The following is a 25996-nucleotide window of genomic DNA, read 5'->3' on the forward strand; positions in this document are numbered from 1 at the left end:
GATGAGGCCCATGTTTGTCCTCAGTGCAACGGGGTAGGGGCCTGCTGCTGTGAGCAGCAGAATGATGACTCAGAATGGCAGCAAACGCTGTGAAGGCAGGGGAGAATAGGAGGCCAGAATATTTGCGATTGGAGTCTAAAGTGGGGGATGTCTTGTAGGACTGAGCCCTTAACCTATGGGGTCTGCACTAACTCCAGGTAACTAGCGCTGAAACTGAATTAAATTGTAGAACACCTAGTTGGTGCCCACAGAGAACTGGAGGACTTCTTGGTGTGGAAAACCCACACACTTGGTATCGGAAGTATTGTGAGAGTGTCAAGTTTTCCTCTATAGGGTATGCAGTTTTTAGCACCCAGCTTCTTTCACTCATCCTAATGGCCCTGAAATTCACTCATGCTGTTGCTTGAATCAGTGATTTGTTCTTTGTACTGCTGAGTAGCGTTCACTGTTTACATTTATTCATTCTTTTGTTACGGGCATTTGTGTTGTCTCCACTTTTTGGCTGCTAACAAGGCTGCTGTGAGCATTCTTGGTCCAGTTATCTTGTAGTAAAGATATGTTAAGATTTAAATGTCTCTGGGGCGATCAAGTGTAAATAAATACCCAGTAAACAGTTGTATTATGTGGTTTTCGGGTTAAGAAATGACATAAGAACTGGAGACAGGGACCTCCCTGGTGGCACAGTGGTTAAGAATCCGCCTGCCAATGCAGGAGACACGGGTTTGAGCCCTGGTCCGGGAAGATCCCACATGCCGTGGAGCACCCAAGCCTGTGCACCACAACTACTGAGCCTGCGCTCTAGAGCCTGCAAGCCAAACTACTGAAGTCCGCACACCCTAGAGCCCGTGCACCGCAACTACTGAACCCGCGTGCTGCAACTACTGAAGCCTGCACGCCTAGAGCCTATGCTCTGCAAGAAGAGAAGCAACCACAATGAGAAGTCTGCACACCGCAACAAAGAGTAGCCCCCACTCGCTGTAACTAGAGAAAGCTTGCACGCAACAACAAAGACCCGATGCAGCCCAAAAAAAAAATCACAAAAAAAACCCACCAAAAACTGGAGACAGATTTGGGGGTTAAAGCCTAGAGGGGGTAGTTAAAACCAGATCATTAGGGAAATTGCAAACAAGAAAAGAGCCTCAAACAGAAGTTGCATTGCTTTTTCAGGGCCATGTCCTCCCATAATCCCAAATTCTCACCCTCCAGCCCCCAGAGATTTTCCCAGGCTATCCCAATCCAAACATATCCCTCCCTCCCTCCCACCATCCCTGCTTTATTATGCTGTCTCCCACCTTCTCTGAGTCCCAACTCAGGACCCACCCACTTCACACACTCCAATCTCCAGCCTGTGAAGATCCACATCCTGACTGTCCCTGGTCCCCAGGCTCCATTCCAGCCCTGAGGTTTGCTTCCATCCACCTGCAGGTCCCAGCACCCCCTGCCAGTGGAGCATGACTGAGGTGCCCACACTTCCCCATTTCTCCATCTGACTGCTTAGAGGAAAATTTTTCCCGGTTCTTCAAGGAGCAGCAAGTGTCCATCAGCTTGATTCCTCAGTCCTTCAAGCAATCTTCTCTCCTCTGAATTCCACGCTCCATCTCAATTTGCTTGTTTGACTCTTCTCACAGTTACATGCTATAGACCGAGAATGTTTGTGTCTCCTGAAAGTTCATATGTTGACATCCTAACCCTCAAACGTGATGGTATTAAGAGGTGGGGCCTGTGGAAGAGATTAGGTCACGAGGGTGGAGTCCTCATGGGTAGGATTAGTGCCCTTATAGAAGAGACCCCAGAAGAGTCCCCTTGCCCCTTCTGCGACATGAGGACATAGTAAGAAGAGGGCCATGGGGACTTCCCTGGTGGTCCAGTGGTTAGGACTCCGAGCTTCCACTGCAGGGGGCGTCTATCCCTGGTCAGGGAACTAAGATCCCACATGCTCTGGGCGTGGCCAAAACAAAACAAAACAAAAAGAGGGCCATGAAGCAGGAAGCAGCCCCTCACCAGACAACGATTCTGCTGGCACCTTGATCCTAGACTTTCCAGCCTCCAGAACTGTGAGAAATAAATGTTGTTTAAGCCACCCAGTCTATGGTATTTTTGTTATAAGAGTCTGAACTAAGACACATGTTATCTCAGCCTCTAGATGCTGGATCAGAAGTCTAATAGCCTTATCGGTCTGGTCTGCACTAATATTTAAATTAGTTGAGATCTGTTCAAAATCAGGAGATGTCCTACAAAAACCCAAATCCCGGCTTCTTCTAAAGAAGCAGATCTGGCAAAACTGGGCCCCATCCATAAGGATGGGGCGTTTCGACGGGACAAGGGGTCTCCAGTTGACCGTCATCACCACCACACCCTGCTGTCTCACGCTAAGCTTTTCCCCCTTCTTGTTACCTTCTCAGTTCTAAAAACATTTGGGACAAGAACCCTGTCCTGTGTTCCTCCGAACGTCCCATGTCTCCCAGCGGCCTCGTGCCTAGCAGGTCCTCCATCAAAGAACAAACATTTTTAAATTGAGGCCCAAATTTAAATGATCCTCTATCTTGCTGCGTTGGATACGGTTTCAGAAACAGGAATACACTAATGGCTACCTTTTCATGTCTGTAATTTAGAGCCCTAGGACTTGATGCTCAAAGATAAAGCAAAGAGACACGCTTCTGAGCAAAGAGCCCTGCCTGTTCCCAGACTGCGCTACAGGAGAGTGAAGGCGTCCCGGCTGCCTGGCTCCAGGGCCCCATCTCAGATGAGGAATGCCTTTCTTGGCTTAAACTAACCTCCACCCCTACAAGGAGCTCCAACGGCACTCCCATACCCAGCAGTGGCGGGAGGCACCTCTGTAGGCTAGCGGTCCACGTAGATGCTCCCCAGCCCCCAAGCAACCCTTCCAAAGACCGAAGGAGCAGGTCCTGAGCTTTATTTATTCCGGGCGGTGGTGAGGCAGGGAGAGGGCTGCTAAGGATAATAACCATCTGACATCTGAATGATATGACATGCCGGACACTGGTTTAAATGCCATCTCACTCACTCTTCACATAACCACGGGAGGCCAGAAGTGCCACGATACATACAGGTGGGGAATCAAAAGCTCAGAGAAATAAAGTCACCTGCCTTCAGCACCCAGCAAGGAAGGGACAGAGCTGGGATTCCAATCCAGGCAGGCTGGCTCTCGAACCACCTGAACAGAATAGGCTACGCGGCACGCGTGTGGCTCCAGGTTTCCGGCCGAGACCCCTGGGCCCTCTCCTCCCTATACCTGGGGCTGCTTGCCGCTTCCACCCGTGACTCTGCCTGCAGGCTCCTTTCCTGGTCGCAGGAGCAAGCACAGCCCACAAGCAGGCCAAGTTGCAAGTGCCGGCAGGTTAATACCCCTGGAGGCAGCCTTCAGCCAGTGATGGGAGGGGAGCTCGTGGATAATACTTCAGCTGCCTGCCCCTTGACTGCAAACGCTGCGGCCCGGTTAATCCCCGGCAGGATTAAACCCCAGCTGCCCACAGTGGTAACTTGCTGGTCAGACATACTTTTCCAGCTCCCTTCCTTTCCCTGCCTCACTTTCCCACCGCTCCCGATGCTTCCTGGGCTCGCCTCCCGAAGAAACCACCTGCACTTGAATCCTTATAGTCTGTTTCTGGGGAAACTCAAAGTTAGACAATGACCAGCTGAGGGATATTAGAAAGTTGCTTAACCTCTCTGGGCCTCAGTTTCCTCATCTGTAAAAGATAAAGGGGGATGATAAAGGTACTGACCAGTCATGGTGGTTATAAGGACTGAATTAAATGACTTAATATTTCTAAAGCACTTAAAACAATAAATGGCACACAGTAAGCACTTTATTAAATTAAAAAATTCTAAGCTTGTCAGAAGACCCATTCTGAACCATGCAAAATGGAGTCTTCCCTTCCCTGGCCCATTGGCAAGGCCACAGCCAGACAAAAGCCCCCAGACAGAGCCTGCTCCAATGTTCTGAAGCATACCATGTGTGGTAACTTCACCAAGCTCACCCTATCGTGAAATTCTATTACCCCAATTTCTGCAGCTCGATTTTACTGTCACTCAGAATTTCTCCAGATAAGAGGCTTGAAAGTAATTTCTGAGTCATTCTGGGGGCTAATTGGTTATTGCACAGGGATTACATTTCTCACGTCCAAGGTCAACTGAAATTCCTCTATGTGTCTGTGAACAATTTTCGGTCTCTTGGAAACATTTTTTTAATCAACAAACTATGGTGTGGAGCAATTACCACTCAGGCATAAGCAAGCATTTGCAGGCTCTTGCGGGAAATACAGGACACATTTTGTTGCACGCAGATAAAACAGTCCTTTCCTTCAAGCCAGTAACTGGCCCAGACAGATGCTCTGTTCATGTAGGAAATGTTTTCCTGGGTGTTCTGAAATGTCACCCTGGCTGCCCTGAGACAGAAGAAATCATTTTGCAAAACTGAGACTTCATTTTATACAAGAAAACACTGGTCTCGTTTTTTTCACCCACAAGAGGACATTTTTAACTCAGCAGCAAACGGACACCACTCCATCAGAAAGTTGAGGGAAGGAGAAGAAAAGGGTTCTCTGGAAGGCCTGCCCTCCTGTCCTAAAACGTTATCACTGTCCAGGTCTCGACTCTCCTGGGAGGGAAAGTCCTTTCATCAACTCATTTGGGCTTGAGCGAGCTGCTCTCTAAGGATGAACCTCAGTGATCAAGTACACTGGAGAATGACTGTTAAGTCCAAGGCTAACATGTTTATTCCACTTGTTTCCATGAAGGGAAGTCCCACTGGGTCAGAACCGTCACCAGGTTTTACGGAGGGCACAGGCTCAAGACAAGGGTCAGTACACAAGTATGAGTCCTATCACGTTGAGGGGACACTAAGATGGTTCTTGGAATAAATGCCAAAACCCTTGCTAGAGTCAGCAGTCCTTCTACTCTGACCCCACCCACCTCCCAGCCACACCGTGAACTCACCCTTTGCTCTCTCTTCTCTACCCACACTGGCCTTCTTTCAGTGTCACAGAGTTGCTATATAACTCCCCACCACAGGGCCTTTGCACCTGTTCGCCTTTCTGAATGGAATGCTCTTTTCCCCTCTCTACTTGGTTAACCTTCCTATTGTTTCCTCAATGACTCCTTCCCTGTCCTCTCAGACAAGGTTACATTTCCCTCTTATATCTTCTCAAAGCACCATGGGCCTCTCTTTCACAGAACCTCACCTCGTCATATTTTGCTTCTATTTGCTTGTGTGATTACTTGATGAATAACAATGACAGTAACCTACTTCATTTTAGCTATTTTATACATTTTTCAGAGTTAGTAGGCCATCATTGCTTATCTAGAATTGATGATTTCCCATCAGACTCAGTATAGTAAGTTTCTGTGAACAAAATAACGTGTTTTCCCTTACGAAACTACTTTAAAATCACTCAATACACATATAATGAAGGGACTCAAACCCATTTTCCCCAAAACGTTTTCTTTGTAACGCTGGGATGTGTCCTACATACCTGCTAGTCTCATATATGGAGTCTATTTGGCTCCACAGAAGGGAAGGGGCTTATCTGGGGTAGAAGCAGACCAGCGCTATGGCCCAAGGTCAGAGCCAAGGGCTCTTAATCTTCGAAAAATGCATCCATGGGTATTTCACGGAGTCACCAGCACTATCAATTCCATTTGTTAATACAGCACCATCCTGCCGACAGATCCAAATCCAGATTCTATCCCTCAGCAAGTCTACTTGTCTGAGCTTCCAAGATATCTCTACCCTGTCCACTGCTTTCATTCACCATTACTAACATCCCTGTCCAAGCCACCATCAAAATGACCTGGGTAGTGAATGAACACTCTCAAGGAAAAGTCTAAATCTGAATGAGGACAGGCAGGCAGAATGACTTTACAAGGCAGGGGACATTTAACTGGGGTCTTGAAGGATAAATAGGAGTTTTCTAGAAAGCAGAACAACATCGCAAAGGCACAGGGTCAGGAAAGGCCTTGGTAGAAACCACACCATAAACAAGAAAAACAGTACAGAGGCAGGCTCAACCGGTTCCCACTGATGCCGAAAGAAAGACATCTCACCTCAAATTTCTGCCGCAGTTCCTCATTGCCCTCACTGCCTTCCGGTGGCACAGGTACGTTGAAGTACTCGCCTTCCTCCTGGCTCAGTAACTTAAACCTAAAGGGAGCAAAGGAAAGACAAATTCCATGACTCTACTTAATATCATTTTGTTGATTAGGATAAGGGAGGGAAGTCTATAGAAAGCTCTGCTTTAAAAACATGTGTTGAGGGCTTCCCTGGTGGTGCAGTGGTTGAGAGTCTGCCTGCTGATGCAGGGGACACGGGTTCGTGCCCCGGTTCGGGAAGATCCCACATGCCGCGGACGGCTGGGCCCGTGAGCCATGGCCGCTGAGCCTGTGCGTCTGGAGCCTGTGCTCCGCAACGGGAGAGGCCACAACAGTGAGAGGCCCACATACCATAAAAAAAAAAAAAAAAAAAAAAAAAAAAACATGTGTTGAGGGTTTTATGTTTTGGGGTGTGTGTGTGTGTGTGTGTGTGTGTGTGTGTAGCCAGGGACACTATATATTTTTATAACCATCAGAAACACATCAGAAAAAAATGGGTTTATAGGATGCAAGGTTCTCTGTCTCTCTAAACACACACAGACACACACAATTTTCTTGATTATATCGTTCAATGTTTCTACCTACTTTTTTAGTCCATTATGTGCTTTCTGATTCTGAAAGAATGTTGAGGATCTCCCACTGTCAACGTATTCCTATCACGCTGTCCCAGCATTTCTATCCCCTTTCACTGTAACATGCTGCCACCCGGCCATCCCAGCACTTGGATGACTCTGGACTTGTCTCACTGACGCCATTTTTCTACGCAGAAACCTTCCCAAAGTGCTCGGTAGTCAAGCTCCTGAGAAAGTACACAAGCCCTGGAGTCAAACTATGCCTGGGTCCAAATCTCACCTCTTCCCTTGCCTCTTTGGATAACTGAAGCTAGGTAGGCCCTCTGAGCCTCGATTTTTCTCATCAATAAATAGGAATAAAAGTCTTTTTCATAGGGTGACTGTGAAGCTGAGACATGATGTTGCATGTAAAATGATAAGCCTGGTGCCTGGCATTTAGCAAGTGTTCAATAAAAGGTATCATCGTCATTGTTACTGATATTAATATTACTATAATAAACAAGATGGTTTCAGTTTGTTTCTAGACCACAAAGATGTTTCCGTCTAGTCAGACTGAGATGAGTGTGAGGAAGGAAAAGGGACACTCCCAAGGCACTGGAGTCAGCAGGGGGAAAAAGAACCCAAAACTCCTCACCCCCAGAGACTTTCTAACCAGAATTTACAATTTTCATCACAATTTTTTTCTCCATTCACAAATTTTCCTAGGCAGCTTCTAAAAATAGAGAGATAGGTGACTCAAAGCAGAGATGACGATTTGAGCCTGGACACCTCCACATTTAATATTCAGTGCTCATCTTCCAAACTGCCAAAGAAATTACCAAAATAAATACAAAAGTAAGAGAACATCTGTATCTTTGCTGGGAATCAAGAAGGGTGTTATACACACAGCAGGGACTTCCAGGAAGTCCTGCAAATTAAAGTATTAGTAAGAGAGCACGGAGCAGTGTTTGGCAAAATTCCTCCAGCTTTGTGGATTTTGCTAAATCTGGATGTTATTTTTGACAATGCTTTTCATTAAATCATCTCTTCAAATAATAACTTCACTTTAAAGAGACACTTTATATCTCTTCTTTGTAAAGAAAGCCAACAACACTTGTTACAAGCAGAAAGTATGTATCTGCAAAAAATGAAGCATACGCAAATCAAAGCTACTCAAAGCCAAGTAGATGGTGTTGCTTACCAAAGGCTCCGAGACTCATACCTGCCCCTTTTATTAAAATGGGGGATCAGCACGCAGCAAGGGTTAACGAGTATTAAGGATACACCAGCGCCCTCTGAGACTTTCTCTGCAGTAAACTCAAGAACTGAAGCAACACCAACAAAAGAATTGTTTTGGGACTTCCCTGGCGGTCTGGTGGTTAGGACTCCACGTTCCCAATGCAGGAGACACGGGTTTGATCCCTCGGGGAACTAAGATCCCGCATGCTGCATGGCGCGGCCAATAAATAAATAAATAAATAAGTAAACTAAATTAAAAAAAAAAAGAATAGCTTTGTCAGGATACAATTCAATATGGCTGATGCCCCAACCATGTACTACCTGAGCCATTTGGGGCCCCATACTTTGGAAAATACACATCAAAGAGGATTGACCAGCTGTGATCGGCCAGTGGGAACCTCAACAGGACCCCACTAACAACCCTGGAACAGACCAGCAGGGACTGGACGAGGGTCAAAAATTCCGATCCATATTCAGCAAGTACAGGACACGTCAGCACCTGGGGCATTGGTTAGAGCACGGCACCACCACCTCACGATTGCTGTGGCCAGGACGCTGTCACTATGGCCTCCAAATACGGACAACTGTGCCCATTAGAAAAGAAGAGCAGGAACCCCTTCCGACTTTGAGATGCACAAAACCAACAGGGGGAAGATGCCCCTCCATGGGGCAGTAGGGCTGCCTGCCGTGCAGCTGACTCCAGCCGTAGCCCTCTCGCCAATATCTACAGGACCAGCACCCTCGATCCAACAAAGAAGAACTCCAAAAAATACAAAAGGCTCCCTTCTCCCTTCATCTGGATGTGAAAGATTAGAACAGGGACACTCAACATTTCTGTGTTCATCCTTCTATAAGGAGGGCATGTGGAAAACTCATTAAAATAAAGAGAAACGATGAGGAATCGGATTCCCATGAAATAGAACTGGTGCCAAAAGAAAGTTCCAGAAAATATCTAACTCGTATTTTCAGTGAGATCCAAGAGGTTGATGCATCTATGAAGCAGCAAGAATCTGAGCTTAGGAAAGACTACTTTCAGAAGAAAAATATAATTAGTGAATTTTAAAATCCATAGGAGACAGTAAACACCAGGATGGATGATTCAGAAAACAACCAGTGATCAGTGGACAAACTAGAGAACTTTTTCTGGCAGTTGGCTTGATATTTATTGTATTAATTAGAGTTGAATGGAATGCTTTATACACCACTAAGAAAAAATGCATATTACCAGAATTAACCTACCACATCAAAGAGGGGAATATTGCAACATATATTTCAGCAAAGATATAGTATTATCCTTCTTACATAAAAAGCTCTTCTAGGGCTTCCCTGGTGGCGCAGTGGTTGAGAGTCCGCCTGCCGATGCAGGGGACACGGGTTCGTGCCCCGGTCCGGGAAGATCCCACATGCCGCGGAGCGGCTGGGCCCGTGAGCCATGGCCGCTGAGCCTGCGCGTCCGGAGCCTGTGCTCCGCAATGGGAGAGGCCACAGCAGGGAGAGGCCCACGTACCGCGAAAAAAAAAAAAGTTCTTCTAAATTAATAAGAAAATGATAGGCAAAACACTGGAAATAGTCACTTATAAATACAAAAAAAAGGCAAGATACAAATGAAAACATTCAACATAATTAGTAACAAATGTATGTATAATAATAATAAATATTTATATTATAAAATGAAAGTATATATAAAAACATGTATCATATTATGTATGTATATTATGTAAATATGTATAATTAGTAACAAAATATGTATGGCCTTTGCATCATCTTTGAAATTTATAATACCAAATGTTGACAAGTGTGGGTGAAATGAAAAGTCTCACACAGCATTGGTGAGGATGTAAATTGACTGAAAAAAATTACAGAACATTATGGCAAATACTTGAATAATGCATATGGTCTCAAAGCCATTGATTCCAGGCTTACGAATTTATTAGGAAATAATTAAAGCCATGCCCAAAGGTTTCACTATAAGTATGTTTACTGTAGAATTATTTATATAGGTAAGCATTGCATATCTTATAATAAGAATATGATTATGTAAATTGAGGCTGATCTATAAGAACGGACTATATGAAGCTACTAAAAATGATGTTGCCTAAGATTACTGAATGATAGGGAAAAGGGTTCATAATGTATTGTTAGGGGAAAAATGCACACTGCCAAAGAGTGTGGACAGTAAGTTTTCATTTTTGTTTCATACACACACAGAAAAAAACTCTAAAAATGGTCAATAGTGATTATCTCTGGGCAATGGGATCCCGATAATATTTTGTTTGCTTATTTATATTTTTCTAATAATTATTCAATTAATAATAATGACTAACACTTACTGAGTGCTTACTATTTACCAGACACTGGGCACTTCACTTATTAACTAATTTAATGTCACAACAATCCTATGACTTAATTACCACTATTATTTCCAAATGAGGAAAGAAGGCACAGAAAGGCAAAGTAACGTGCCCAGGGGTACACAGCTAGGAAGTGGTAGGACAGAAATTCTAACCCACGAAGTCTGATTCCAAAGCTTTAGTTATTTTTTGTGTGTGATAAGACCAAAACATGACTATTAGTAATAACAAAAGAAAGCTTAAAGAAATATGACTTTAAGGTACAATGATTTAGGATAATCTGTTCAGCTGCAGAAAAAAAAGAATGAAATAGCAAAGGAAAAAAATAAAACCTTTAGAAACAGAAACACCATGACAAAAATGGAGAAATTAAGACCAAACGTGTTAAAACACTTCCGTATGGAAAAGAGGAAAACACTTTCAGAATAACGTTTTCTTTTTTCTTTTTTTTTTTTTTTAAATCCAACAACATGTCACTTTTTACACAAAGCCAGAGGACTTGGAAAGACTGAACATGGAAGCTTGGAAAAGGATCGACTAGGCAAGAGGTCCCTACAATTCTGCAACCAAAGTGGACAGGTTAATTCTCTCTGTGTGGGACAGTTTCTCCCTATATCTTCACATGGTCCATTCCCTCACCCCCATCAGGTCTTGGCTGTATGTCACCTCTTCAGAGAGTCCCTTCCTGAGCACGCTATTAAACCAGAATGTCACCGTCCCCTGGCAGTCCCTACCCCTGTTTCTTGCTTACTTTTCTCTATAGCATTCATCAGCATCAAACACTGTTTTCTACTATTTTGTATCTCTAGTGACTAGAACGGAGTGGATACTCAATATATATTTGAATAAAAGCCTACAATAAATGTGGAGGAGAGACAAGGAAGTTGTAAGGAGGACGAGGGAAAGGATGTGAGGGCCCAGTGATCCATTCTCTTTCTTGCTAAACCAGTTTGATTTTGATTGTCTTTCACTTGTAACTGAAAAAGCCCTGAGCAGGGACCATTCAGAAATGAGACAATTTCTCTTAAAGAGATAGGAGCGCCCCTAATTACTACTTCTCCCAAAGTTCTAGTGCCAAGGTGGGCCATCTCTTCTGACTCCTTTACTCAGATAACTGGGAAGGAAACAGTTGCCAAAGAGGACTTATCCAGCCTCTCTGATGGGAATATTGGGGAAGGATTTTTTGCCATTAGAAGGGAATAAAGCAAAAATGTCAGAACAAAGATTTTGCAGCTGACTATGACAGCAACCTTCCAGCACTTTTGTGACCAGGCTTGGTAAGCAGTCCCAAAGAAGAAGCATCTTCTTAAGGAGTCAAAATCTGACAGTGGATGACACATATCTTCTGGGTAAAGCGTGAGAGCCCTTTTAGTGCCCATGGGGCCTGTCAAGCCATATAATTGTGTGAAGTGGGGCAGCTGTAAAACAACAGGGACTGGTGAGGACTGTGGCAAATAGAAAATCCACATCCTGTCTAAAGGGGGTATTAACTATTCAACTGTCCTCATTTTTGCCCTCTAGGTCCAGATTTTTATGGGAAATGTCCTGATTTTTGAAAATATTGGCAACTAATTCTTTTTTCTTTTCTTTTTCTGTTTCTGTTTTTCTTTTTCTTTTTTTTTTTTTTTTTTGCATGAGGACTAAATAAAACTATCTATGAGGCAGAGCCAATCTACCAGCTTTCCCTTTGTGATTCTGCTTTAGTCTTTCACATTTAGGAGAAAAAGGGAAACATACTTGCTCCCACATTTTGATGGACCAAGCTGTACTGTTGCTTTCAAAGTGGAATTTCCCTTACCAGCCGTCAACACCAGCTTTCTGCAGCTCAGAAATCCCAAATGACAAAGATCCCATGAAGTCATTCCTGCTGGTCAGGTCCCAATCCCAAATCTCTACAGACAGTCTTCTGTCTTTGTCCGACTCTTTCAGCTGGCTGCAAGGAGAAAAAAAGAGAAGTCAGTGGAGGTTATGGTGATTTCTCAAGCGGATGAAATGTACAAGAGGACAAAGCCTGAAGGTCGGAATTTTTAAGGATTACAAGCTGTTGTAAGAAACATATTCAGTTTCCATCCCAGGCAAGCTCCCCAGGGAGGTAGAGCTTTTCCTGTTTTACAGCGGTTTAAACAGGTGGAGGGCCAAGGCCAGCTCTGACAGGGACAGTTCTAACTACTTCTGCTGCCTTATGTCCTAATAGGATCCATGATGTTCAGGAAATCCTACTGACACAGTCACTGTAAGAACTATAGATGTCAATCATATAATTGTGTGAGTGTTTGCACACATGCGGGTTGAGGATGAGGCTGAGGAAATGTATGAAGGAAAGAGTCTTGATGCTCAGTCTAGGGGAAATTGTTCTAGGGCATGTCCTTGACTGAGGCTGAGATAGGCCCCCAGTTTTGCCCTGAGAGGGGAAAGAAGGAACGAGGCATCACAAGGAATCATGCTTTTGGCCCATGGCTCTTGAAGTCAGACTGTCTGTCGCTGAATCCTGCTCCATTTGTTGTGGGACATTGGCCTGTGTTTTAATCGCTTTAAGCCCCATTGGTAAAATGGGGATGAAATGACCAATGAAGCTAGATCACTTAATACAGTGTTCGTTATACATAGTACATGCTCAATAAATATCGGCTGATATATGTCATATCTGTTGGCCCAGATGCATCAAGAAGTGAACCCACATTATTGGAGCACTAGCCACGTAAAATCCTCCATGGCAGCTGGCAGAGAGCTCCCGGCAAGCTACAGGCCCAGCATTATCCACGCACCCAGCCCTAGAGAGGTCATCCCCACACCCTATGGGTTATGTCCCATGTTTGCCAAGACCCAGAGCTTCTCCCACAATTTGCCTTCACCTAGCAACACATCACACTATTTTCCATCCCACCCACTCTCCCACACCAGAGACATTCTAAGCAGTGTACAAAAAAAAATTCCAATTTTTACTTGGCTTGCAATGCAAAAATGCAGATGGAGGGAGGAAGGAAAGGAAGGAAGGAAGGAGGGAGGCAGGGAAGGAGCGAAGGAAAGAGAAGCTGGGAGAGGACCTCCCCAACCTCAGGTGGCCCACACAACCCAACCTGCACCACCCAGGCTGGGCTGCAATGATTTTAACTTACAATCTAAATGTCTCGTTCCACTCCGGGTTGAGGGAGCACTTGATGGTTTTGGTCTTCTGCTTGCTCTCACTCTTGGGATCAGGAATCAGTTTCAGTTTCACGTAAGGATCTGACAAGCCATTAGGGTCCATAGGTACAAGGTTTTTAGCATCTCTTACTAAAAACAGAAAAAGCAGTTTTAGCATTAATAGCCCAAGACTATTTAAGCACCAGCTACTGATGGTTGTAGAACCTGTGAAAAGATCATTGGCATCACACTTACTTAACGGGAATTTTCATTTATTAACATCAACAGCTAAGAAGCGTACAAAGTGAGATAAACGGAACAGATGTAGACTCTGCTCTCTATTGGTTTAAAATTGAGTTCTGACTTTCATACTGCTCTCCCCACTCTGCCCCCTAGATTAACTGTAAGTTCTCTAATCTTATTTTCCAAAAAGTCTACAAGAAAGATTGGCTTCTTCCATCTAGCATAATGCTTTCAAGGTTCAAACACATTGTACTTCATTTATGACTGAATAATACCCGCTTGTATGGATATATCAAGCTTTGTTTATCCATTCAACAGTGGATCAATATTTGGGCCATTCCCACCTTTTGGCTATTGTGAATAGTGCTGCTATGAACGTGTGTATACTCTGACACAAAAGGTCACATATTCTATGATTCCATTTATAGAAAACATCCAGAACAGGTAAATCCAAAGAGACAGCAGACTAGTGGCTGCCAGGAGCTGGTGGGAGGTGGAATGGGGAGTTACTACCTAATGGTTATGGGGTTTCCTTTACAGGTGACAAAATTCCTCGGAACTAGATAGAAATGATGGTTGCACAACACTGCTCATGTACTAAATGCCACTGAATTGTACACTTTAAAATGGTTAATTTTATGTTATGTGCATTTTACCTGAATTCAAAAAGAAAAAGCTAAAAGGCAAAGAGTTGCCCTCTGAACCAAAGTGCAACTATTTTCCATGTAGCACCCATAACCAGTACCCAGACAGCCCACAGAGAGAAAAAGAGCAGCATTACCATTAGGCTCCACCCTCAACCAGCAACACCCCGGGTAAAGGAGGCTTAGAGAGGGGAAAGGAAGCAGAGGTCAGCAGTGCAGATGCAACTGGGAATAGGGAGGATAAGGCAGAATAAGACATCAACCTGGAGAAATGGGAAGAAGTTAATTAGGAATCAGTTCAAAACCAGTAATGCAGGCAGCCAAGGGAAGGAATGTATTAGCAGACTCAATCTGCTAATCAGACTGTCTGCGAGAAGGCTAGTAGATAATGACTCCTACCAGGAATGCAAAGACGGTTCAACCTTAGAAATCTATTATTAAGATATTCATCATGTTTATAGGTCAAAGGAGAAAACCATAGGATCACTGCAATTAGCTAGAAGTAACAGGAAATTTTCTTCACAGGATAAAGGATATCTGAAATAATAGACACCAAAGTTAATGATAAATGCAGTCCCATTAAAGTCAGGAATAAGACAAAGATACCCATTACCAGAGCCATCATTCAACATCTTTTCTAAGTATTGCATACGTGTAATAAGATAACAGAAACAGAAATGTAGGGGTAAAGCATCCCCCATTCCCTGCAACCTTTGCTTCCACCCCCATCACCTCCTACCTGCTGCTTATCATCCAGCAATTACACTACTTTCTCTTTTTTTTGTGGTACGCGGCCCTCTCACTGTTGTGGCCTCTCCCGTTGCGGAGCACAGGCTCCGGACGCGCAGGCTCAGCGGCCATGGCTCACGGGCCCAGCCGCTCCGCAGCATGTGGGATCTTCCCGGACCGGGGCACGAACCCGTGTCCCCTGCATCGGCAGGCGGACTCTCAACCACTGCGCCACCAGGGAAGCCCTACACTACTTTCTTAAACTCAGTTTCATGTACCCCACGATCTTATGCCACTTCCCATTTTCCAGCTCATTAACTCTAGTACCCCACTGCTACAGGCCTTTCATCACCAATCAGTCTACTGAGCACAATATGTTTTCTCTTTCTCCCCATTCCCTCTTGCCTTTACTCCATTCACCCCCAATTTAGAGTTTTGGGTGCATTATAATCACTCCCTGAAAGAAAGTACTGTCAACTCCCTTACTCCTCTTTCTTTCCATTTTATCTGACAAACACAGCCTTAGTTAAATTCAAATATTTTCCCTTTATTTTCCTACATGCAAGCAGCTAACCACTGCTAGGGATGGGAGTCAGGGGAGGCTCACTTGTCTAAGATCATATAGCTAGTAAAGGGTTGAGACTGAATAAATGAAATGAGGAAAGGGCTGGGTGGACTGTCTGAGGAGTGACGAGGGACCCCGGGACGCAAGTTGTAACTTATTCTGCCTTGACACTGTTCTGCACTCTAGTACATGGCCCCTTCTTCCATTTATCCACGGGTTGAATTCATGTTCCACCTCAGCTTGCAAGTTGTAACTCATTTTTGCACCAAAAGCAAGAATTTTTCCTCTTTGATTTGGTTAAGCTCAATAAGCAGGTCCCTGGGGCTTCCCTGGTGGCGCAGTGGTTGAGAATCTGCCTGCTAACGCAGGGGACACAGGTTCGAGCCCTGGTCTGGGAGGATCCCACATGCCGCAGAGTGGCTGGACCCGTGAGCCATAACTACTGAGCCTGCGCGTCTGGAGCCTGTGCTCCGCAACAGGAGAGGCCGCGATAGTGAGAGACCCGCGCACCGTGATGAAGAGTGGCCCCCGCTTGCCACAACTAGAGAAAGCCCTCGCACAGAATCGAAGGCGCAACACAGCAAAAATTAATTAATTAATAAACTCCTACCCCCAACATCTTATTTAAATAAATAAATAAGCAGGTCCCTAATGTGTTAGGCATTCTGCTAGGTACTGGTGACAGGGGGGCCAACATAAGATGTTGATCCTGTCCCCAAGGGATATATAAAACCAAATTTATTCAAAGTATAGTTGATTTCTAATGAGACAGTAGCCAGGTCATATAGTGTAGTGGATACAGGGCTATAAGGTGCCAGGGTCTGCATCTTGCCTAGCAGGTATTTCACATTTTTAAACCTCAAATTCTTGATCAGTGAAATGGAGATAATACATGCCTCCTTGGGTTATTATAAGAGTACAGTCAGACAAGGAATATACATGTTTAGCACAGAACCTGGCACCTAGGGAATAGTCAATAAATGCTAGCTATATTATTGCTACTTCACTGTTCTTAAAATTCATATGCAGTGCCCCTTGTGCCACATTTGTCTATTTTTATTATGAAGACTTAACCATTCCCAAACAGACTGATATTAAACAGAACCACTTGTGGTTTTCCTTCTTGAGAATAATGCATCCGACTTTTCCATTTGAACCCTTCTAGAGGAACGCTCCTCAACCGTCAGCGTGGATAAGGGCCACCTGGAGGACTCGCGAGACACATATTCCCACAGATAGATTCTGATTCAGTAAGTCTGGAGTGACACCTGCTCATTTGTTTCTCTATCAAGTTCCCAGGCGATGCTGATGCGCTAGCCCACAGAGCACACATTAGGTAAAACTTTCCTAGAGGATATAATTTCTTAATATCCCCATGCATTTCCCCCATGGAATACAATCTCCAACTGTTACTTTCATTTCTTGAGCCTTCCAAGGAAGCACGTGCCAGTTTCTAGGCTGGGATCTTGGAATGACACATCTATCACTCTAGGGAGCTGCATAAAAACATGGTTTGAGATGCTCTGAAGTGCAAGAAACTTGTCTGTCTGGTTGATTGGCAACACATATGCAAGTGGAAACAGTGTCTTTCTTCAAAGACCACGCTCCCTCCCCTGTCTTAGGAACTGACACCACAGGACAATCACCAGGACGTTCCTCTATTTAAATTTGCAACCTCACAGCTCTTTCAGAGTGCTCTTTGCAGGACAAGTGTATGTTGTATTCTTGAGCCAATCTCATAACTAATGGTTTAAGAATGACCTCTCCCTGGGCATCTACTTCCCCTGAACCGAACATTCCTAACTGAGGCATGACTCCATCTTTCCCCCAACGCTTATAGAACCCTTTCTTCTACTTCTGTCCTTTTGGGTCTCTCCTCTACCAAAGGGGCCAAAAATTTCTGTGGAAAGGTACGGAACAGAATTGATTCTGGGACTGTTCCTATCTCCAAGAGCTCTGGCTCCTAGAGCCACTGTATCATGAGCAGTTGACAGTAGCTGCAGGCTAAGATCCAAACGCCTGTCCCTCCTGAAGCTTTTCAAAGTACAGTCATGTTTCCCAGCAGCAAGAGAGCTGCATATGTATCGAGAAAGCAAATCTCTCTAGACCACACTTGGCGAGACTGACTTTGATTTTTCTTGATAAATGTTTCTTTACTATCTTTGTTGAAATTCAGCCAGCCCAGATGGTACAAAATGCTTCACACAAAGCAGAAATAGCAACCTTCCCCCCTGGTGGAAGTCTGCTAAGTGCACAGGAGAAAAGTGTCCCAATCAAGAGAACATTGCTTGCCTTGGAAGTGAAGCTGGCTGGGGGGTAAGATCTGGCTGTTTCCATCAAAGGGCCTTCAGAGCAAATGAGGCCTCTGCATCCTGGTGCAAGTTACCTAACACGGTGCTGAATCCATAAAAGACAGCACTACTGGTAACTATTTTCCTAAGAATCGTTCTTCACCAAGAACTTTCCTAGTCTTTTTTTTTCAACCAACTATTGGAAAGTCTGAATAACTGTGTTGCTTTATAGCCATTATCCTACACTGTGTGAACCAGGAGCTTCTCTTTATTAACTCCTTTTGAAGGTCCTTTCTTCAACATCACGAGTCCTCATTTGTCCTCACTACATGTCCTCAGAACAGTTATTCAAAGCAACACCAACATTAAGTTATGTTTGAGGATGTTGGCAATGACAAAAAGTAGGAAATAATCGGAGTGCCCATCCACAGGGGAAGGGGTAAAAAATCGACAGCATATTCACACTGTGAAATACGAGGTACATGTCAATAACACTGGGCTACCTACATGCACTAACACGTTGAAGAAAACAGCAAGATGAAGATAGACAATTACAGTCTAATGCTTCTTTATTTAAGAAAAAGGTCTGAGGACATCAGTGGTTCAATTGATGAACTCTGGATCGGGACTGTGAATTAGATAATAGCATTGGGTCAATGTTACATTTCCTGAGTTGGATAGCTATACATATGCAAGAGAATGTCCTTGTTCTTGGGAAACACACACTGAAGTATTTAGGGGCAAGTGAGAACCATGACTCCAACCTATTCTCAGATGGCTGGGGAAAAATATACAAACACAGGGCTTCCCTGGTGGCGTAGTGGTTGAGAGTCCACCTGCCGATGCAGGGGACATGGGCTCGTGCCGCGGTCCGGGAAGATCCCACGTGTCGCGGAGCAGCTGGGCCCGTGAGCCATGGCAGCTGAGCCTGCGCGTCCGGAGCCTGTGCTCCTCAACGGGAGAGGCCACAACAGTGAGAGGCCCGCGTACCGCAAAAAAAAAAAAAAAAAAATATATATATATATATACACACACACACACATATAAAAATATTTAACAGAGAGAATGATAAACCAAATGTAGCAAGATATGAACAAGTGGTAAATCAAATCAGGTAAAGAGCATACAGATATTCCTTGTACTGTTCTTGCAACTTTTCTGTAACTTTGAGATTATGTCAAAAGAAAAAGTTTTAATAAACAAGGCCCTCCAAATCTTCAAGAGACAAGTATAATAAAATAAATTTTCTACAAGGTCATATATGAATGTAAATATATAGAAAAGAGTCTGGAAGGATAAACCCAAAATTGGCTTGAAGTAACGGTTACATCTGTGGAAGAGGCAAAGGAATCTGGTTTGGGGGCTGTGGGCAAAAGAGACGTCAGCCTTAACTGTCATATTCTGAATTTATTACAAAGAGAATGCATTCTTGTATTAACTGTGTTATTGAAACTTAGTTTAAAAAACAATTCAGTTGTGGTGCATCTGCAGCCTCCGAGAATCCACTGTTCTGGCCTTCAGAGACCCGCACCCTGTTCCCCAGAGACTTTTTAGAGCAACTAGGTCTGCAAAGATCATGGTTTGAATCCCTGAGCCCTTGCTGAACAATGCACAGACCCAGATCAGCTGGATGCCCCCAGCACATATTCCAGAATCAAAGCAGGGTTGGAGGAAAGAGGCTAAACAGGTGAAAAATTTCAGAACCATCCACCTATTCTAGCTCTCCTGCTCTGCATCCCCCCCCTTCCATTCCAGTGACCTCCAGATGGATGACCGTTCACTGGACCTTTGGTTAACCCCAAACCCCTCCACACTGCCCTGCTACACCTTCTTAAGTTGCAAGCTTCTTCAGCCCTCGACTCCTAGATCCGCATCCTTTTGATTCCTGTTCACTTATTACTTCTTCGAACCTCAGGGTTCTCTGATGCTACAGCTTTTGGGAGCCATGGATCCATCAGAATCCCCTTCCAGTCATCTTAACTGGCCATCCCTGGCCTCATCTGATGGAATCTGATTACAAAGTAAGCAAACCTGGGGTCTTTGGGCAGCCCACATGCAGCATCTAAGGCATCCCAAGCACATCGTGGCCAAAGGCTCCTAGAACAGCTGGCTTCCCGTCACTGCTGGCAATGGTACAGTTATCACACATCCATTTATTTGTGTTGAGACAGACTTCCAGCTGGGACCGTCACAGTGTCTGTCCGGAAGACAGTCTGTCAAGCCAAGGCAAGTGAAACGATGATGGGGAAGCTAATGCAGGTGAATCAGGACCCAAATTAGCAACAGTTCGACTCTGGAGTCACACACACCTTCAGGTCTGAAACCTGCCTCTGCCTTTACTCTCACTAACTGGGTGCCCTTAAGTAAAAAGACTTCTCTGAGCCTGAGTTCCCCTGTCTTCGAAACGCTGGTAAAGTCACATATAACTCAAAGGGATGTGCGATAATTATAGGATGGCCATCCATGCCAGTTTACCCAGAGCAGCCTCAGTCTCTATCTGTTGTCCTTTTACTCTCAAGAGAGTCCAGTTTGGACAATAAATTATATGGTTCCCCTAATTATAGAGGACAATGGTGTTGAAGTATAGTGTAAAGCACATGGCAGAGGTTCAACAAACGTTGATTTCCTTTCTCCTTTGAGAGAATTTAGATCAAATTATATAACTATTAAGATCCATTTCAAGGTTAAAAGAGCATCTCTCCAATGTGATTTTCATATAAATGAACCTAGAGGAGGTAGTCAGAGAATGATAGATGATCTGAAGCCAAATGTGATAGATCCCTTCCTTCTTCTTATATTATGGCTTCCTCTCCATCCCAATCCAGCCACCTGGAGTCTCACCTGGAATGGCTCTTCCTCTGAACTCCCTTTTATCCTTTTAATCCCCTGCTCCCTTTACACCAATATTTTTTTTATAACCTCATCAAACCCTCAGATCCCTCAACTCTTTCCTTTCCTCCGGTCCATCAGTGTGCGCCTGAGTTATTACTTTTTTCCTAACCCTACCAATATGGAAAGCCCTCCAATCACTTCTGGCCACAGGCTTAAATATTTTGTCTTTTCAACAACATCCTGTCTGCATACCTCAGACCATCAGTGATACATGGCTTAGAGAGTGCCCCTGGAGAAAGTGGGGGTTTGATGCATGACCCACTCAGGACCTCCAACCACACCTTGGCCCTCCACACCACCTGTCAACCCTACTGGGTGTGCCCAGTCAACCCCCCTCTCATTCTCGACAGAAGCAATTTCAAGACCTCATCATTTTAAGGCTCCCACCTGATTCCCGCTCCATCTTGTTCATCGGAGGATCTTCTGTATTATGTTTGTGTCATGAATTTCTAGTCCTATTATGTTTTCATCAGAAAATGTGGGCTGAGCCATTTCTGGGGCATTTTGTGAAGAATTTCATAAGGTTTGCATTGCAAGCTAACATATCCCCAATTTTGTGCATACTAGGGAAAAAGGTGTTTCTCTTATGGAAGGGTTCAGGCTTCAAGATAGAGGTATTGGACACTCACTTTAATTATATTATTTATAATTTAATACACTTTAATTATATTAGGTATAATTTAATACACTTTAATTATATTATTTAAGTTATCTATATCCATGTTTTTTTATCTGTTTTATCTGTCAAAGACTGACAAAGTATGTTTTAAAACCCTCCTGTGATGGTATTTCTATAAATTTCTCCTTTCATTTCTAGCAGTTTTTGCTTTTATGTATTTTGACCCTGTGTGACTTGAGACTCATGACTATTTTTTGGTCTTGGATTTTATGTTTCATTCTTAAAAAATTCTTTTTATGCAGTTTATTATTTGTTTGTCTGGAACTCTACTCTCAATATAGGTGTTTTTCCATTTAGCTGGTCTTTTCTCCAGGAACATCTGATTCCATTTACCTGTGGATCAATGCTGTTTGTCCTCTACATCTTTTTTTTTTTTTTTCATGATTGTAGTCATTTCTTTGTCCCTTTTCCCTGCCACCTGGAAGTACTCCTTAAGCTTGTTTCCATATTACTGATAATATTTTCTGCAGTCGGCATTCCTCTATTTACTGTTTCTATGCATTTTAATTTACTTTATTTTTTACATTACTTTTTATTATCGTAACATGAGCTCCTTCTTGCTCACACCTTCCCCTGAGCCAGCTCCTCTTTCAGCTCAGGCTATTGCCTTACCTTCTGTCCTCCCCTGCTCTCAGTGTCTCTCTCTCTTCCTCCCTCCCTCCCACCCTCCTTTCCTCTCCTTATCTTTTATCTGTTTATTTTCTGCCTATGGCATTTAATTTTTTTAATTAAATACAGCATACAGTAATACTGACTTTTTTATTTTGGTGTATAGTTTTCTGAATTTTGACACATGTATAGATTCATGTAACCGCCACACTACCAGGATATAGAACAATTCTATCATTCCAGAAAAAACCCCTTGTGCTGCTGCTTCGTAGTTACAAACTGCCCCCTCCCTCAGCCCCTAGCAATCGATGATCTATTTCTCATTTACTACAGTTTTATCTTTTTAAGAATGGTATATCCATGGAATCATACAGTATGAAACCTTCTGAGATTGGCTTCTCTAACTCAGCAAAATTCCTTTGAGAGTGAGCCAAGTTGTACGTATGAACAGTTAATTCCCTTCTACTGATGAGGAATATTCCACTGTATGGATGTACCACAGTTAGTTTATCCATTCACCTGTTCAAGGACATTTGAGTGGTCTCTAGTTTTTGTTGATTATGATAGAGCTGTGCAACTATTCGTGTTTTTGTATGAACAAAAAGTTTCATTTCTCTAGGGTAAATTCCTAGGAGTCAGATCATTAAGTCATATGGTAAGTGTATGTATACATACATACATACATATATATATGTCAAAAGGTTTTCCAGAGTGACTGTACCATTCTGCATTCCCACTAGCAATGAATGAAAATTCCTCTCACTCTGCATCCTGCCAGCGCACTGTATTCACAGTATTTATCGTCGTTATCATTTTAGCCATTCTAATACATGTACAGTGGTATTTCATTGTGGCTTTAATTTGTATTTCCCTAATTCCTAGTGATACTGAATATCTTCTTGCGAATGAATTTGCCATGTTTATATCGTCTTTGGTGGTGTGTTGGTTTGAGTCTTTGGACCATCTTTTTCGTGGGGTTGTTTTCATACTTATGACTCTGAGAGTTCTTTACTCTGGATTCAGGTCCTTTGTCAGATGTGTGATTTGCAAATATTTTCTTCCAGTTTGTAGCTTGTCTTTTCATTCTATAACAGTGTCTTTTGCAGAGCATACTTTTTTTAAAATTTTAATAAGGTCCAAATAATCATTTTTTTCTTTTATGAGTCATGTTTTTAGTGCCATGTTTGAGAATTCTTTGTTTAACTCCAGGTCATAAAAATTTTCTCCTGTTTCTACCTTTATATTTTACATTCAGATCTATAATCCATTTTGAGTTCATTCTTATAGAAGGTATGAAGTGGAAGGTGAGGCTCATTTTGTTTGCATAGGGATGCCCAATCTTTCCAACATCACTTGCTGCAAGACTGGATAGTCTTTCCATTTCTTTGTTTTTATACTTAAAAAAAAAAAAATCAATGGGCCATATTTGTGTGGGTATATATCTGGACTCTCTATTCTGTTCCAGTCATTTATATATCTATCCCTTTACCAAAATCACACTGCCTGATTACTGAAGCTTTACATAGTTAAGTCTTAAGATTGAGTACTATGATTCTGCCAACTTTATTCTTCACCTTAAAAATTGTTTTGGCCCTCCTAGTTCTTTGATCTTTCCATTAAATTTTAGAATCACCTTGTCCATATCAATAAAAAAAAATCCTGCTGAGATTTTGATTGGAAATTCATTAAGTCTGCAGATCAATCTGAAGAACTGACAACTTTACTGTACGCTGAGTCTTCAAACACGGTATGTCTTTTCATATATTTAGGTATTCTTTGATTTCATGCAGTGTTTTATAATTTTCAGCATACAGATCCTAGACATGTTTTGTTAGATTTATAACAAAATATTTCATTTGTTTTGAAGTTATTGTAAATGGTGTTTTTAAAATTTGAGTTTCTAATTGTTAACGGTTGATATATAAAAATACAAATTATTTTTATGTGTTCACCTTATATCTTGCAATTTAACTCATTAGTTCTTGGAGGTTTTTTGGTAGATTCTTTTGAATTTTCTACATAGACCATCATTTTCTATGTACAGAGACAGTTTTGTTTTTTCCCCTCCAATCTGTATTTCTCAACCTGTTTTTCCAATCTTTTGGTTTATTTTTATTCTCTTACTACACCAGCTAGATCTTCCAGTATGATGCTGAATAGAGTGGGTGAGGGTGGACATCCTTGTCTTGTTTCATAGCTCAGGGGGAAAGCATGCTATCTTTCATTATTAAGAACCTTGTAGACTTTTCTCTAGATGTCCTTTATAACATCAAGAAAGCTTCCTTCCATTTCTACTCTGCTGAGAACTTTTATCATAAATGGATATTAAATCTTGTCAAGTGCTTCTTCTTTCTTTAGATTATGAACATAGTGGAATACATTAATTGATTTTTTAATTATTGAACCAGCCTTGCATTCCCAGGATAAAATTTACTTGGTTGGGGTGTATTATTCTTTTTACATATTTCTGGGTTTGATTTCCTAATATTTTGTTGAAGATTTTTGTATTTATGGTCATAAGGGATAACTGTAGTTTTCTTGTACTGTTTTTGTCTGACTTTGGTATCGGGGTAATGCTATCCTCATAAAATAAGTTAGGGAGTGTTCCCTACTCTTCTGTTTTCTAGAAGAATCCGTGTCATTTCCTTTTTAAATGTCTGGTAGAATTCCACAATATAAATCTCATTCCAAGCACTTCTTTATCTGGACTCCACAAATTCTGATGTGTTGCATTTCATTTTCTTTCATGGGTTCAAAATATTTTCTATTTTCCTTGAGATTTCCTCTTTGAACCACAGAATAAGTAGAAGTTTGCTTTTTAATTTCCACATTTTTCCAGGGGCCCTACTCCCATGATTTTAATTTCTACCTAAAAGCTCTTTACTGAGCTTTATAACAGAACACACAACTGTCTACCATATATCTGGTACTGGATATCCCATAAGTACATCAACCCAAAGCATGTCCAAGAATACTCACTCTCATGAAATAAGTCAGAAAGAGAAAAATAAATACCGTATGCTAACACACATATATGGAATCTAAAAAAAAAAAAAAATGGTTCTGAAGAACCTAGGGGCAGGACAGGAATAAAGACACAGACGTCGAGAATGGACTTGAGGACATGGGGAGGGGGAAGGGTAAGCTGGGACGAAGTGAGAGAGTGGCATGGACATATATATACTACCAAATGTAAAATAGCTAGCTAGCTTGTGGGAAGCAGCCACATAGCACAGGGAGATCAGCTCGGTGCTTTGTGTCTACCTAGAGGGGTGGGACAGGGAGGGTGGGAGGGAGATGCAAGAAGGAGTGGATATGGGGATATATGTATATGTATAGCTGATTTACTTTGTTATAAAGCAGAAACTAACACCCCACTGTAAAGCAATTATACTCCAATAAAGATGTTAAAAAAGAGAGAAAACTTTCATGTGAACCACTAAAAAGGAAGAAATGAAAATGAAGTTTTTTAAACATTCTTTTCTAAAAAAAAAAAAAAAAAAAAAATACTTCCTCCCTGTCATTATCCCCCATCCCCCACCCACCTACCAGCATACAGAGCAGAGCATACGTGCTGCCCCTCTCTCAATGCCATCCTTGATGAGTGCTTAACCATTCACCCAACTGTGGTGAGAAATCTGGAAATCACCTTGGTCGCCTCCCCTCGGTAAAATCTTTGACTGTGTACTATTCATTCTGCCTCTTTATCATTTTATGTACCTGAGCCCTTCTTACTATCCACACTGTTACCACCTTAACAATAATAATTGTGTCATAGGGTTATGTGATTACTAAGTTATATCTGAAGCCTGTAAAGTGCCTGGTATTGTCCTTGGCAGGTAATGAGTGATGGGTAAACAGCAGTTGCACACGGTTGTTGTCTGCGCATTCCTTTTTTCTCTCCTAGTTGGTTTCTCCCCTACAGTCTCGCTCCTTTCTGCGCTTCCTCCACGCCCCTACATCAAAGAGATC

General features: G+C 42.7%; 1 protein-coding gene across 2 annotated transcripts in view; it reads right to left on the reverse strand.

Moving 5' to 3' along the window:
* Window positions 1–25996, reverse strand: part of PRKCB (protein kinase C beta) — a 311539-nt gene that overhangs the window by 82120 nt on the left and 203423 nt on the right. For both annotated transcript variants that reach the window (XM_019922044.3, XM_019922043.2), the window contains exons 6-8: window positions 13366–13522; window positions 12048–12182; window positions 6064–6160 (exon numbers count right to left, since the gene is read on the reverse strand). In XM_019922044.3, the coding sequence (XP_019777603.1) occupies window positions 6064–6160; window positions 12048–12182; window positions 13366–13522 (389 nt within the window). The remainder of the gene's footprint in view (window positions 1–6063; window positions 6161–12047; window positions 12183–13365; window positions 13523–25996) is intronic.

This window comes from Tursiops truncatus, chromosome 15 (genome assembly GCF_011762595.2).
Source record: "Tursiops truncatus isolate mTurTru1 chromosome 15, mTurTru1.mat.Y, whole genome shotgun sequence".
NCBI classification, from domain to species: Eukaryota; Metazoa; Chordata; class Mammalia; order Artiodactyla; family Delphinidae; genus Tursiops; species Tursiops truncatus.